Below are 14,015 nucleotides of genomic sequence, written 5' to 3' on the forward strand. Positions count from 1 at the left end.
CCCCTTTTTATAAGGACCCCATTCGTAGTGGACGAGGGCCCACCTTCATCCCTTCATCCGAACTTGATCGTCCACAAACGTCCTGTTTACATATCAGGTCCTATTTGCAGGCATCTCGCAGGGGCGGGTATGCAGGTCAGGCTCTTCCAGAGGGTGTTAGAAAAATGGGAACGTGGATGCTCCCCAGTGTCTTCCCCTCCCTGGCCTGGTGGGTGCATTTAGGGTTTCACCAAAAGACATTTGTTCCTGTGCGTGACTTGCTGTTATCCAAAACCCCGACTCGCGGTTGGGCCTGAGGTGGCTCCGGCAGTGGAAATAAGGTGCAGTGAGTACTGTCAAACCTTCACTCCACAGAACCTGGTTCTAGCAACGGCGGTAAGGTTCACGAAGCGATGAGTGGCTTACGGAGAAATTACACTGGCTCATTTAGTAACACACCTACGAACCCAGCTACGTGCAGTTCTCTGCCGCGGCAAAATCGCGGCGTTGGACCACCGTGGTGCAGGTAGGAAGCGGTGAGGCCAGGTTAAAAAAAAAAGATGTGTTTCACACGGACTCCGAGCACTTGCTGATGGAAAGTACAAGGTTTGTGTGGGCACTGGGTCATGATAACAGCATCACTTCTTGCCTCTTTGGGTTGTTTACTGTGCCCCAGGCCCCGTGCACTGTGTACAGGCATTGTCTGTTATGCGAGCTCTCCATACTGTGCTCCCTTCCTCTTGTGGGTGGGGACAGTCAGGCACCGAGAGGTTAGGGTGCGTGTAGCTGCATTGGGGAGTGGTTAGATGGGGCCTTCCTGAAGCAGCGAGCGAGACTTGAGTGGCAAAAGCTGTCAGCAAAGTGAGGTTTGTGGGGACAGAGCTTGCCTGCCGGAGGGAACTCCCAGTGCAAGGGTCTTGGGGCAGAAATGAGTCACACTTGGAAAATGAATGTACCAAGAAGGAATGGAGGTCACGGAGGGCTGGGTGGGGCCAGATCATTCAGTCCCCATAAGGAGGCTAGATTTTATGGAGTCCCAGTAGGAGGGATAGATTTATCCTAAGTGCAGGGAGATGCTGCTGGAGAGACTTAATTTGTGAAGAGGCCCCCAGCTGTTCTAGGGAGCGTGGCTTAGCTGTGTGCGTTTGGGGCTGGGGGGCTGAAGGGAATGGGATGTGGGAGACTAGGTGGGAGGCGGCTGTAGTGAGTCCAGGGGAGAGGTAAAGCGCCCAGGTAGAAGCAGCTAATAGAAGGGGTCAGATCCACTCACTTTAGAGGCAGAATTGCCTGGATTTGAGGGCAGAGTTGACTCTTTGTGACAGAGAATGCGTGGTCCCCAAAGTTTAATTTATTCTCTGTTCCTTTACAGAAAGACTTTGCCAGTCTTTCATCTACACTGCCCTGGGACTCATTTTTAAATAAATGAGCCCTACCATGTTCCTGGAAGAAAAGAATAAAATATATAAAGGTGTCACTTCTTACCAGTGCCATGCCAGCAGAATCCCAGTGGGGTTCCCATTGTGAGGGAATCACAAGGTGGGAAGACATCGTATTAAATTATTTTAAAGTTCATTAGGAAGGAAAAAATGGGTAAAAATAGCTGATAAGAGACTTTGAAATAGAGAAGTGTTAGTCCTTCCAGGTAACCCAATGTAATCAGACTAGGATAGTGCATCAGGCCGATGTGGTTTTAAAAATATGCAGGCTACTGACACGGAATAAACGAGATTCAAACCCTCGTGTCTGCACACGTTCAGAACGCGTTGAGATGACATCACGTCAGTCAGGAGGGGATGAATTGTTCGGGACCTGTGATTGCTTAGCCATTTGGTAATGAATTTCGTAAAGTTCCTCACTGAGCAGCAAAATAAATTTTGTACATTAATGTCAGCAGATAGACCGTTTTCTTAAATAAAGGAAAACAGATGTGAGTATTTATCAGATTTTTCATGAAGATAGGGCTCTCTGTGTTTCAAGGCAGAATCACAAAGGAAAGATTGACACAGCTGCATAACTGAGACTCCATCAAGTTAAGCAAATGCATCTGAGCACGTGCGAGCGACAGAGTGGGGAAGATATTTGCCGCGGAAATGATGAAATGTCAGCCTCTCATTGAACAAAGGAATCAAAATAATACTCATAAAACAGGAAGTCAGAAGGAGGAGTTTTGAGAAATTTCTGGCTGTCACAGTCCCAGGAATATGCATGTGAACTTCGGTATTCCGTTCCCTCCTTGTCCTATTTAGCTAGGCTTTTCTTGCACTGCCGGCGGGGTGGGCGGGGGGATGGGCACCCACCGCTGCCCAGAGTCTGCATGGCTACGACTTTCCAGGAAAGTGTTTGGCAATGCTTCGTACTCTGCTGGAAAGTCGTCCTAAGAGGGTAATCCACGATGCGGAGGAAGATGGGTTATAAAGATGTCACTGCACGGGCCGTTCACAGCAGCCACCGTCGGGCTCCCGCCAGCAGCAGCGGGGTCGGGCTGTTCTCGGCTGCTGGCCCGCTCTGAGCCGGCCCGTTCATGAAGCTGCGTTGACTTGGCCTTCTCACGCCCCTTTCCATCATGCGGCCCGTGTTTGTTGGTTTGGCGCGGCTCGGAGGCCATCAGGAATGCGCTGGACCAGTAGAGTAGGGCTGGCGTCCGCGTGCCTTTGGGGCTGCTTTCCAACTGTGCTGTTTGGGGGGCTTGGCCCCGCTCTCCGGCCCTGCAGTCGTGCAAACATTGTCACTCATCCCCACCACCCTTTTGGTGTCTGCGGCTGCTGCCGTGTCTTCAGGGTATGAAATTCCCGTCTTGAACTTGAGCCTCGGGCCTGGCGTCTGTGTGTCATTAGCGAGCGCGGTCAGTCGGATCGGCCCAGCACGAAACCCTGGAAGCTGCGGCCCGTCTCTTCCTTGTGTGAATCTGGCATTTTAATCTGAGTCTCAGGAGTAAACCTCGGGGGAACAGCCCTCTCACTAAAACCAAATAAGCCTCAGTTTGCTCATCTGTAGAATGAGTGACACTGCCCAGGTGTTCTTGTCCCAGAGCGGTATCTAAGATGAACTTTTTTTTTAAAGATTTTATTTCTTTGAGAGAGAATGAGCGGGGGGGGGGAGAGGGAGAAGCAGGTTCCCCGCCGAGCAGGGAGCCCCACGCGGGGCTCGATCCCAGGACCCCTAGGTCATGCCCTGAGCCGAAGGCAGACGCTTCACCAGCTGAGCCACCCAGACGCCCCTAACATGAACTTTCACACAGCTTTTTCAAGTTAATGTATACTAGAGAAGATAGCAGTGTATCTAAGGAAAATCTTTTTAAAGGATGGACAGGCTTCCCTTTTAAAGCACTAGAGAGCTGCCTTCTTTAAATAACTTCCTTAAATAAACTTAAGTTATAAAAAGGGTGTTGCTCTAAAGAGAAGTATCCATTTGATTTTTGTTTTTTTAAGAAGACAATGAATCAATGACCATCATTTACACGTCACACCCCCAGAATGCTGGTGTTTTGCCGTTTTGATGAGTGTGTCAGACGGGAGTCTTGCCCCCTGACCAGCAGCCCCAGTCCAGTGAGTGGGTCTCTCTTCTCATTGCTGTTAGCACGTTTCAGAGATCATCACACTCGTTCCTCCTGGTCACTAGCTGGGGACCGGGGTTGGGAAGTATCTGGGCTGGTCACAAGACCCCCCCCCCCCCCCAGCCTGTCTGCCGCCTGTCCTGTCACACGGCGGGCTGGCCTTCCCATGTGACTCCGGGGTGGGGGCAGACCGCAAACCACCAGACCTCCTGAACCCCACGCTGGGGGAGCACTCAACGTGGCACACGTGGGTTACTCTTTGAACTGTCAGCAGCAGCAGGGTCACGGGACAGACCAGACATGGCAATCAGAGCGTACATGGTGTGACGGGCAAACCGAGAGGTCTGTGAGCTTCGGGTCTCTTGCTCCCCAGGAAGACATGGTGGAACCCACCTCGTTCCCCTTGTGCTGTCGGTGTCACGTATGTTCCCGACAGCTGCACGATCAGCAGTAGAGGGAAGGCACCAGGTCCTCCATCCTCTGTGCCTTGGGTGGCCCCTGGTGCACGGTGGGGCTCAAGAATGGGTTGGCTGAGACATTTGTCCGTTCAGCAGCTGGCAACAGACACAACGTAGGCCAAGCACTGTGTAGCGCTGGGGAATTAGAGAAGCCACGCATCCAGCTTTCAAGCAAACGAGTGTGGTTGTTAGGGAACAAAGAAATCCCGCGCATCCTAACAGCTGTGGCGTTCAGGACCAAAGTGGCAAGCGCCCAGAGTAGACAGTGGGGGAGGCCCCGCAGAGCCCAGAATGGAGATGGATTTCCATTGGCAAAGCCGCTGTTGGACGGGGGTCCCTCTCCAATGGGCAGGTTTTAATGGAGGAGAAAGTAGGAGCCCTGTTGGGTCTTCAGAGACGGGGTTGGGGGAGAAGCTAGCAGAGTCCAGGAGCTGGCTGGGAGGGGTCTTGGAGCCAGAGGAAGGAACAGCAGCTGGGTTTGGCGAGAGGACGGGAAGGACAGAGGGCTGTGTGATGCAGATGTGGTCGGCAGGTAAGCGTGCGGAGGGTCTGGAAGGACAAGCCAGGGGGTTCGTTGTCTCCTACAGACTGTGGAGAGAAGAGCCGGGACTGTGGATTTTACCCAAGGAACCGGTGGGACGGATCCAGCAGGTCGCTGGCAGGAGGAGGCCCAGCCCAGTGATGCTGCTGACCCAGAGTGTCCTCTTTGTCACTGACTGGTGAAACAGCGCGTGGTGTTGTCTGTCCCCCGGCCTACTCCTCGGATGACAGAAAGAGCGAGTCAGAAGTGCAGACGTGCCTGGGGCCCTGGGGGGTGGCCCCTGAACTACAGAGGATCAGTAAGGGCTTGAGCGCAGCATGTCCCCAGCCCAGTGCCCGGCACGCAGAGCCTTCGCTGTCCAAGCTTTAGGCTCGCAGTGTTGTCTCGGGCATGGCTTCCCTGAACACGTCTGCTCTACGTTTCCTTCTGCTGAGCGCACGGCCTTGTCCCTAGAGGCTGAGCTCAGTGGGTCTTCACGGAGGCGATGGGGCCCCTGCCAGGGAGATGCCCACGTTTCTCAGACGGACTCAGGACTGGGGTGCGTGATGCTCACAGCTGGCCTGCTGGGGGGGCTCTGAGTGGCAGCAGCCCGCTGCCCTAAACTAAACTCAGTTTTTGAACTTGAAGCACACTCTGGACACTGGTAAGTGAAGCTAGTACCCCGGGATCCCCTCCAGGGGAGCCATGCTCTTTGCACCCCCAGAAGGAGGCAGCCCTCCTTGGAGGCTGCAGGGCAGCGTTTTCGTCTTGTGCTGCAGGTGCCCACAGCAGGCAGGGTTCTGGAGATGAGACTCTGATGTAAGAAGCCTCCCGCCACCGTGGAGTGGAAGCTTGGGTTTCGCTGGGCCGGGCTGGTCCTCTCTCGTAACTGGAGCCCGGGCCGCCCCTGCCCATAGAGGGAGACCTGGAAAGGGGACACCAGTCACGTGTTGGCTTTCCACTTGGGTTATTGCCCAGACCATTCGGGTCAAGGGTCAAGATGCAGAGAGCTGGGGAGCTGGTTTGCAGGCTGAGGGATCGGCTGCTGTTGGCTTCAGAGGGAAGAGGTGCTGGAGACGTTTGCAGGCAGAAAGACAGAGGCTCCCCCTTGGCCTCACTGGGTCACTGCCAGCCCCCCCTTACGGTGTCCTCAGCGTGACTGTGTGAGAGCTAGGAGTTCCTGCTGCCCCCACAGGCCCCGCCCCGCAGGCTCGCTGGCATGCTGGGGGGCTTCTCTGCAGCCGACTCGGGGGGTCAGGGGCCCGGGGTGTTGGGGCTCCAGGCAGCTGCTTAGAAGGAGACAGGTCAGCCAGGGAGGGTGTCTTCGAATTATTTTGATCTTCCAGAGCTCGCTGTTGTTTGGGGAGTGAGCAAGGTGAGCAGACAGGATGGAGTCTCTGTCCACAGTCTGGTGGCTGAAAGCACCCAGAGCGGGTTGAAACTCATGCTTTCTTTTTAACCCGGAGGAAATCTGATGCAATCAACACGATACTCTTACTCCAGAAATTAAAATCAAATGTGGGGATGAGTCATCTCAAATGAGGCTCTAACAGAACTCACCAGGGAGGAACCCAGAGCAGGCTGCGTGCCCTGTTCTTCCTGCACCTTCGGGTCGGGGCCCCCGGGGAACCCTGGGGGGTCACTGTGTACACCCCAGGCCTTGAGTGAGGGGCCCCACAGATGCTCATGTTCCCTGGTTATTCTTGGTGGCTTTGTGTTTGGAAACATCTCGGGCGGGACGTTGGCAGGTCGGCTCCCGCACGATCGTTCTGAGTCTGGAGTCCGAGGCGAGCAGCGAGTCGGCGCGGGTGGCTGGGGGCTTGTCTGTAGGTTTCCGAGCCTGCCACCAGAGTCTGTAAATAGTTCCGTGCATGCACAACACTGTTGTCTGTTCGGAGGCCGGCCTCCTCGGTCCTGGGGAGGAGCCAGCAGCAGGCGCTTTTCTCCCCTCATGAATCAGCCTTTATACTAAAGCAAAGAAAAACTCATTAATTGTGAGTCAGACACAAGTAAGCTTTAATGCTCCTTCCTGTCTTCCCAGGCCTGACTTCCACCAAGAGGGGGGTGGAGGGTGGCTTCCCCGGGTGTAGGCATGGCGTGGGGAGGATGGGGGGCTGTGGGGATGGAGTGACTGCCCCCTACCCTTCAGAGAGCTCCGGAGGTCGTGGGCCAGCCACCCCAGGCACGGGTGCACACAGCTGCAGGCTGTCCTGGAGAAGTGACCTGCCCTAGTGGAGGGTGGCCGGACTTGGAGGTGCCACCCAGGGCACCCATCGGTGATTAGGAATGTGTAGCTTAGATTTCCAGAATAGGCTAGGATTCCTAAATTCACCCTGCCTTGTATAATCAAGTCGCAAGGCTATCTGGGGGACACTAGACATTCACTGGGGATTTTGACTCTTTAAAAAAGGACATTATCCCAGGGATACCTGTCAGAATATCTCTGAAGCCCTTATCTTTATTTTTAAGAATATTTTATGTATGTATGTATTTGTTTGTTTATATCAAGAGCAGGGGGAGGGCAAAGGGAGAGAGAGAGAGAATCTCAAGCAGACTCCACACTGAGCGAGGACCCCGACACGGGGCTCAATCCCACGACCTGAGATCGTGACCTGAGCTGAAATCAAGTCGGACACTTCATGGACTGTGCCATCCAGGGCCCCGCCTTTGTCTTTATTAAAGTAGAATTCACTCATTCGTGGTCAGTCGGGTCTCACAGCAGAGGTCGGGGTGGAAGCAGAGCGAATCCTGTGGCCTCGTGGAGCTTACATTCTCTTGGAGAAGTTGGGCTGCACACGGGAAAGCACATAATATGTCCCATTGATAAGGAAAGTAGGGAAAGAGGCTGGAGTTAGGGATGTTGCGGTGGCAGACGCCTGTCCCTGCTGATGACGTGACATTGAGCAGGCCTGAATGAAGTGAAGGTTCAAGTCTGGTGAATATCTAGGCATGGGCCTCCCAGGTGAGGCAACAGCAGGTGCAAAGGCCCTGAGGAAGAACAGAAGGGTCCACAGAGCTGTCGAGGACCCACAGTATGGGGCCTTGAGGGCACCGTAAGCGCGCTAGGGGCTAAGAAGCTTTCGGAGGGTTTCGAACAGATCTTGACTTCTAAAAACATTCTGACTGCTAACTGAGGGGTAGGCTCCCGGAGGGCAGAGTTGGACACAGTGGACTTGGTGGAAAGGAGCTGTTACTGTCATGGTGGAGGTGAGGTCAGGCGGAGGTCATGTTCTGGCCGGGGTGTGCGTGGCAGGGGAGTATACACACGTTTGCATGCACACCGCCCTCCACGGAGGGCGGGCTGCTGGGGACGGAGACCGGGCTTTTAGCTGGGTGAATGTGGCATTCAGCCGTGACTGAGTTGGTGAAGCGTGGAGGGGGCTTGGGGCAGCCCCCAAGCTGGGTTTGGACCTGGGAGGTTCAGGACAGACACCCATCAGTCCTAAGGGGCCCTCAGTGAGCTGGGTCTGGGGTCCAGGGGTCACTTGTCAGCCGAGCAGGAACCTGGCCGTATCTCGTTGTGCTGCGAGGGGACCCAGCTGCTCGGGCATTTGACCCGTGGCTCCTCCGAGCTTTTCCTAGTCAGCAGGAGACGCATACACCCCATTCCTGACCCGTGTCTGAGAAGGCAGGTGATAAATGTTCCCTGATACTGCTTTTCTGGGGCTTTTTGGTTGGATTGCAGGCGTTTTAAAACATGTATGTAAATAAGAAAATAGCAAAAATAAAGTCATAAATAATTTTTTAAAAATGGGGAAACGGGAGGAAATGAATAGGAAGATAGTATAACGTATAGTAAATATAGTAACATGCAGCAGTCGTCTTATGTGCCATAAAATACGGTCTCGCACCTTCATGAACTCATTATAAAGCAAATCCGAGCATTGTGTCATTTCCCGCAGTAGAACCTTTCTGATACAGTGGGGGCTAATTCCAGGGGCCTGCACCTTGAGCCCCAGTGACTTGGACTTGGAGCTCGGGGACATTGCAAATCTGAGGCCAGCGCATGAGTCACCGGAGAAGCGTGCAGGCCTATGGGCAGGAGGGTGGAGCGGGAAGGGTGGAGAGAGAGGACCGTTTTCCTGGAGGCGCAGGTGAGAGGCGTGTGTTCTGGGAGCAGGCGTGAAACAGCGCCGGGCACACTTGAGAGGCAGCAGGTCCGCGTGTGGTCACCGACTCACATGGGTGTGGAGGTGAGTGACAAGCCTGGAAGGGCAGGTGGAAACCGAGTCATGGAAGGCTCCGAATGCTGGGCAGGGAAGTCAGACTTTGCTGATTGAAAAGCAGCTGCAGAGTTTTAAGCGGGGCAGTGGCCTGACCTCGAAGGACAGCTTTGAGAGCAAAGGGCTCCCTATGGAAGGGATGGCGGGAGGAATCAGGGACCCCGCGGCCGCTGGCAGTGAAGGCCGGTGCCCTCTGGGTTTGGAAAGAAGTGATTAGCAAGGAGGTGGAGCCCAGAGCGTTTTGCTGGCCTCCGCCTCCTGGGCAGGTTACTGCCGAGATCTCTGCACGCCGGGCTCTGGAGGGGTGGAGGTGCAGAGCTGCTCTGCGAACCCTCACGCTGATGGTATCTGGTCAGGGAAGGTTCCAGGGGGAGAGAGTCTGCCAGGCTTGTCCGGGGAGGGGCGTGCTGGCTGCCTGATTTGTTGTAAAATAACACCCCCGAGGGGCAGGGGTGAGGGGCAGGCCTTGTCCAAGGACAGTCTCCCACTGCCCCTGAAGAAAGGTGGCCATTCTGGGCTTCACACAGGGCATTGAGCACCGCGGGACAAACGCCGCCGGTCCGTGGAAGAGGTCCGTGAATGCACGCATTGATGCTCGGGGGCACGCGATGCCTCTGGCTGCCTGGTGATCACTTCGGAGCCGTGGCTCCGCTCCGGCTGATGAACTGAGCTTGTCAGAGCGGTGCGGTTAGTGGCTTCTCTGTTCCTTGAATGGCACCCTCCGTCGGGGCGGCGTGTGTTAAAGGACTGCAGATCGCTTTATGTAACTGCTAACGCGCTCGTGGGCTCTCCACTGGCTTGGGGCAGAAACTATGTCCCCGTCCTCAGTGATCAGTCTCCAAAAATTGCATTGGTGTCCTGTGATGCTTTCTCTGCCCACCCCTGAGGCCCTGCCTCACCCCCAAGCTACCTTCTGGGTCGTGATAGGGAATGCAAGAATCCCGCTAGTAGCGTGTTTATCTCTAGTTTTATCTGCCAACCTCCAGATTCTTCCAGCTGCTCGTTGGGAAGCCTTGTTCCGTTCTGTAGGTGCCTCAGGTGAGCTGCTGGCTCCTGCTGTCCCCGCCCTGGATAAAATCAGCCCCATGGGACCCCACCAACGTGCCTTACAGGACTTTGAGGGAGGTGGGGCTCGTCCAGGGGCCCCCGCCCATCGCCACGTGCACCTGCATCCTGCCCCCCACAACGGGCCTCGGCCAGGCAGCTAGTCCGGCGCTGTGGACCCTGGGTGTTACAGCACAGGGCTCCCCCAGCCAGCCTTGGGGTCCTCGGGGCCACACTGGCGTGGGAGCGAAGGCACCACTTTGCAGTCATGTCTCATGACAGTGCCCCTTTCGGCTTTTCTTTTAAACCCTCCCTGAGTGCTGGGCCAGCCCTACTGTGTCTGCCCATCTCCCTTGAAGGGCATGGGGAATTCGCTGCTTTGAAACTGGCTCCTGCCCATGGGCTGGTGAGGGTCTTCCCACAGCCAGTCATGTCACAGTCTCCAGAACCCCCCTTTGTGCCCCTTCTAGAAAGAAACAGGCCTTGGAGCGATGATTCTTGCGCTCTGTCCATAGAAACTTCCTCCGCTGGCCGAGTCCCTATACCATGGCTTCACCTGCACACGGTACCCAGGGATGACTTAGAGGCAGAAATGGCTGCGTGTGTATTTTATTTAGGATTGTTGTCTGTTAGGGATCCAGGGAGGATTTCAGGGCAAGTGTGGGCGCTCTGACCACGCCGAGCGCTCCTCTCCCGGGTGTGGGTGCTCAGCTGGGGCTGGACTGGTAATGGGACCAGCCACTGTCTGGGCAGACAGATTTTTTCTTCCCCGAGCCCTGAAACTGGCTCTGTGGGCTGTACAGATCCTGTTTGTCCTCCTCTTTCACGGTGGTGAGCAGTCTGGCCAGGTGCTAGGACAAATTTCCCAAGCCCCATCGTGCCTCAGGAAGAAGGGGTGCAGACAGCAGGCCAGGAGACGCAGCCTGGCTCTGTGCAACAACAGAACCGATGAGATGAGCGTAAGGGGCACAGAGAATCCAGGGAACGAGCCCCACTCTGCTCTCCTGGGCCAGGACAAGCGACATGGGTCTGTCTTTATTGGAACAGCCTCTGGAAGAGAGAGGATTCTCACTTCCTAAAAAATCACTATTCAACCCATGTTTCACTTGCTCAAGGGAAATTCTCATGTTTTCTTCCCCGCTTTCAGGAAGAAGCACATTGCCAAGTTGACCCCATCGTGCAGCATGGTTGCCTGAGAAGAGCTTCAGCAAGCCCTGGGATACCCGGAGGAAGAGGGATGAAACCTTAGCTGTGCCCCCGGGAAGAGAGTTCAAGATGGCAGCTCAGCGTATCCGAGCGGCCAACTCCAGCGGCCTCCCCCGGTGCAAGTCCGAGGGGGCCCTGATCGACCTGAGCGAAGGGTTTTCAGAAGCGAGCTTTAATGACGTCAAAGGTGAGCTTGCAGGGCGCCTGGGTGGCTCAGTCGGTTAAATGTCTGCCTTCAGCTCAGGTCATGATTCCGGGTCCTGGGATCGAGCCCCGCGTCCGGCTCCCTGCTCAGCGGGGAACCTGCTTCTCCGTCTCCCTCTGCTGCTCCCCCTGCTTGTGCACACATGCTCTCTCTCTCTGTCAAATAAATAAAATCTTTAAAAAAGAAAAAAAAGGTGAGCTCACAGGGACAGAAACGTGGCTGGGGGTGGGGGGAAGATCGTGATTTGCAGGTGCTCTGAGACCCAAGGACTTCTCCACCTTAAAGGCTGCCAAGTTCCCATCCAGACAGTTAAATTTTAGCTCTCCGACTTCATCGATGATAAATCCAGCCCTGCAATAGTAACCACGTGTCTTGTTTTGGTTTTTTGGTTCCCTTTGGTAATGCAACTTCTCCATACAGAATGTGTTTGTATTTTCTCTTTGAGAGTTTTGGGGACATTAAGGTAGGGAGCTGGGTGCTCACGATACTGGAGGGAAGGAGAGAGTGTGGTCAGCCAATGAAATAATGAGAACCGCTAGAGAGAAAAAAGGGATCTGGGACTGGGGTCAGCAGGCTTCTCCGGTAAAGGTTTACCCGGGAAATATTATAATCCTTGCAGGCCCTAAGGGCTCTTTCACAGCCATTCCACGGTGCTGTGGCAGCTCGAGAGCAGTCAGAGAAGACAGTAAGCAATGCACACGGCTGTGTTCCAATAAAACTTTATTTACAAAAACATGAAAGGGGCCGTGGTTTGACGATGCCTGCTTTCGAGGTGGCCCTGGGGTGAATCACCCCGAGCCTCTGGTTTCCTCTAACAGCCCCATACAGCTGGGTCAGTGAGATGGGCGATGGGTACCCGTGGGCCATTTTCTTCCCAGAAGTCCACTCTGACCCGAGCAGGTGCTTACTGGTGCCCCATGTGATTGATGCAGCAGCAGCAGCCACATCTAGCACCTTCCCTACGGTGTTGGCTGCAATGTGTTGAAGTTACCCCCCGGGCCCCCCGCAGCACAAGCTGCGCCATGGGGGCTGCTCTTGACCTTTATATCTTTAGCCCCTGGCACAAAGTCAGTGCTAAATAAATAGTCCCTGAACCAAACTGCTGTCTCCCAGGTAACATTGTGGCCCTCTTCCCTGTTGTCCTAAAGACCATACGCACCCCATTTGTCTCTTCCTAATCTCTTCTGCTGTCACTGTAGCCTCGCCTTCTTCCTCTTCCGGTCTGTGCTTTATGCTTAGAGCCCTGAGCATTGCGTTAAATGTTCTTCACATGAACCGATTAGCAAAGGAAGTCATGAGATTTTACCAGTAAAAGCAACAGAGTTACCAGGTATTGCCTTACATAATGGGACCCTTCGTTTTTCAGTCCGGTAATGGGCATCGCCTTCTTTCTTTATAGCCCAGCTAATTATGGTTCAAGCTGGAAAATGGGAGCGTCATTTGTGGGATTTGGGCTGGGGTCTTGAAATGAGAGAGCTGAATTTTTTTAAATAACGATGGTGATCTGAGAGGTGTTAGGGTCCTAACAGAACACCACAGTTGCGGGAAAAAGACCAACGAGACAGCCCGGGACGCGAGCTGGGCCGGTGTGCCGAGGGCGTGATGCCCACGGAGCCCTGGGACCCCCTTCCCAAGGCAGCTCTGCAGCGAGGCAGCTGCACCTGCGACCCGATGGTCGACAGGCTTCAAGGTGGGGATTTATTCCAGCCGGAACATCCGCTGCGAAGTCCTCCGCCCCCCGAGTCACATTCTACCTGCACCAGAGCTGAGGCAGAGGGGTACAAATTGTATTACTCAGTGCACTCAACTTCCTGACACGCAGGGATTTTTTTTTTTGTATTAAAATCAAGGATAGCGTGAATCTGGGCAGCGCTCCCCAGAATTCATTAAGATGGGATTTGATAAGGATTCTCCTGCATTTGATTGGATGGCCGCCCCGCCTGGTATCCCCCAGTGCCCTGTGACAGGTGACTGGTGGAGGGACCCGTGTGGGAGGAGCTTACCCCCGAGTCCTGTTGCATGGGGCGCCGGCCGGGAGGAGCTCCATTTCCCACCGGATGAGCCTGACCCTTGAGTGAAATGTGTTACTGCTTCTCTGCTAAGGAGAGTGCTTGGAATTTTAAGTGAACCCATGTTTATTCTTCAGTCTGGTGAAACTAAAGTGATAATTTGCGTTGGTACATTTTCTTAGGCTATATACAAAGCCTGCTTAATAGCTTTTGGTTTTTAATTTTAAAAATATCACTCTAAGGGAATTGTTCCGGGGAACATAATAGGGATATAACTTCTGAAGAATCCTAACAAGATTTTAATAGCTGGCAGGCTCTCTGATTTTCATTTGGTTTTAATTTTTATGTGACATTTTCATTAGATGTGTCAAAGAAACAAAAAGTGGTTTATATTATTGGAGACGGTACCTGGAAAACAAAGCGAGAAAGATCTTGTTGTCCCCTGACCCCAGTCTGAGCCATTCCCCCCCCCCCCACCTCTCCCTCAAAGGCATTCTCTTTATCTTGGCTGTTTTATTCACTTCCCTCCCTTCACTCTAAGTGATTTCTCTTTGGGCTAATTTTATAGCAGGTCACAGCCAGGGAGAACACCTTGACCCCATAACGTGGATATGGCCTCTGTCATGTGCATGCGAGATGAACGTTCATTCCACGAATATTTGTTGAACACTTGCTAGGTGACAGGCTGTCTTCCAGGATTACCACTGTGAGCAAAACAGACCCTAAGAGGGCGACACAGCCCTCCCCACAGAAAAATAAATATATATATATGATATATCAGTTAATGATAAGTGCCATGGAGAAAATAAAATTAGGAG

General features: G+C 53.9%; 1 protein-coding gene across 4 annotated transcripts in view; it reads left to right on the top strand.

The window, feature by feature from the left end:
* The window catches only part of SH3BP4 (SH3 domain binding protein 4), an 82,700-nt gene that overhangs the window by 54,876 nt on the left and 13,809 nt on the right, over nucleotides 1-14,015 (top strand). For all 4 annotated transcript variants that reach the window (XM_045794056.2, XM_045794060.2, XM_045794059.2 and 1 more), the window contains one exon: nucleotides 10,925-11,170. In XM_045794056.2, coding sequence (XP_045650012.2) covers nucleotides 11,053-11,170 — 118 coding nt within the window. In that variant the 5' untranslated portion in view covers nucleotides 10,925-11,052. The remainder of the gene's footprint in view (nucleotides 1-10,924; nucleotides 11,171-14,015) is intronic.

The sequence above is a fragment of the Ursus americanus genome, chromosome 1 (assembly GCF_024610735.1).
Source record: "Ursus americanus isolate L20-20 chromosome 1, mUrsAme1.1.p, whole genome shotgun sequence".
NCBI lineage: Eukaryota > Metazoa > Chordata > Mammalia > Carnivora > Ursidae > Ursus > Ursus americanus.